At 66.3% G+C, this 1,158-nt stretch overlaps 1 protein-coding gene across 1 annotated transcript; it reads right to left on the minus strand.

Moving 5' to 3' along the window:
* Positions 1 to 62: 62 nt before the first annotated feature.
* Positions 63 to 449, minus strand: SPRG_06731 (hypothetical protein; the record flags this gene model as incomplete). The annotated part of the gene is made up of 1 exon (XM_012345539.1): positions 63 to 449. A coding segment is annotated over one exon (387 nt), but the record flags the coding sequence as incomplete, so codon positions are not given.
* Between the last annotated feature and the right edge of the window lie 709 nt (positions 450 to 1,158).

Here is a 1,158-nt window from a genome sequence, read left to right on the forward strand (position 1 = left end):
TCGAGCTGGTCTTCGCGCGTCGTGATCCGCAGGCCGCTCCAGTCGCCGAGCAGGTCGTCCACGTCGATGCAGCGGCGCTTTCGCGGTCGCGGCGATGGCGGACTGCGGCGGTCGGCGGCCTCGTCCCCGTTCTTGGGCTCGGGCTCGATGACAGCCGGCTTGTTCGCGGGCACGAGGCTCGTTTCCGGCGAGGCCTCCTTCGTCTCACTTGCTGCAGCCGTCACGAGCGCCTTCTTCTTGGCGGCGGACCTCCTTCGTTGGCGGCGCAGTGTCTTGGCCGACGAAGCGGGTGGCAGGGACGTGATCGTCGTCGTCGTCGCCCGCGACCGCGTATAGTAGTGGTACGTCGGTGAAGAGGGCGTCGTGATGATGTTGATCTGGATGTGCACCTGCGTCTCGGGCGGCAGCACGAGCTCCTTGGCGCAGCGGGCGCGCGACCGCGTCTGCATCTCAGCACCTTCTCTCACACTGCTGCCCAACTGCTACGCCGCCGCAACCGGATGCATCCGGATACTCGACCTGGACGACGAAGATCGCGATCCGCAACGGTTGCACGCATGGCCCAGCGTCGACCGTCCACGCTGCGCACCGCCGAGCCGCCAGCCGACGCGCCCCACGCGTTCGCCGCCATCTTGACGCCCGCTGACCTTCCGGCGCACGAAACAGCGTTCGAAGAAGAGACGTGGATGCTATCGAACAAGAAGAACAAGCCATCGAAGAACCACCGAGCGATGCGCGCCGCCAACTACGTCGAGGACCCGACGCCGCTGATCCTCAAGGCCTGCGCAGCGCCGGTCGGCCGGTCGCTCGCCGAGACGTTCAAGCTCAAGAAGGCCAAGGACTACACCGTGCACCAGTTTGGCCTGATCCAAGCGCGCGTCGGCATGCACCCGCGCACGCTCCAGTTCGATGCCGCCTTTGAGCCCGGGTACCTCGCCTACGTACAAGAGTCGAGCGTCGTCCGCGTTCGCCTCACGTTCATCGTTGGCTCGCTCTTCCTCGGCGCGCTCCTTGCGTACGAGGCGCACCTCGACTTGTTCCGTCGCCGCGCCGGCATTCCGCAGCCGCTCCCCGAAGGCGACCTCCCGGACACGAACCGGCTCGTGCTCTACATTCTCTCGTTCGGTATCTCGGTGCCCGCCTTCTTGTCGGCTTCCT

The sequence above is a fragment of the Saprolegnia parasitica genome (genome assembly GCF_000151545.1).
Source record: "Saprolegnia parasitica CBS 223.65 unplaced genomic scaffold supercont2.23, whole genome shotgun sequence".
Classification (NCBI taxonomy): Eukaryota; Oomycota; class Saprolegniomycetes; order Saprolegniales; family Saprolegniaceae; genus Saprolegnia; species Saprolegnia parasitica.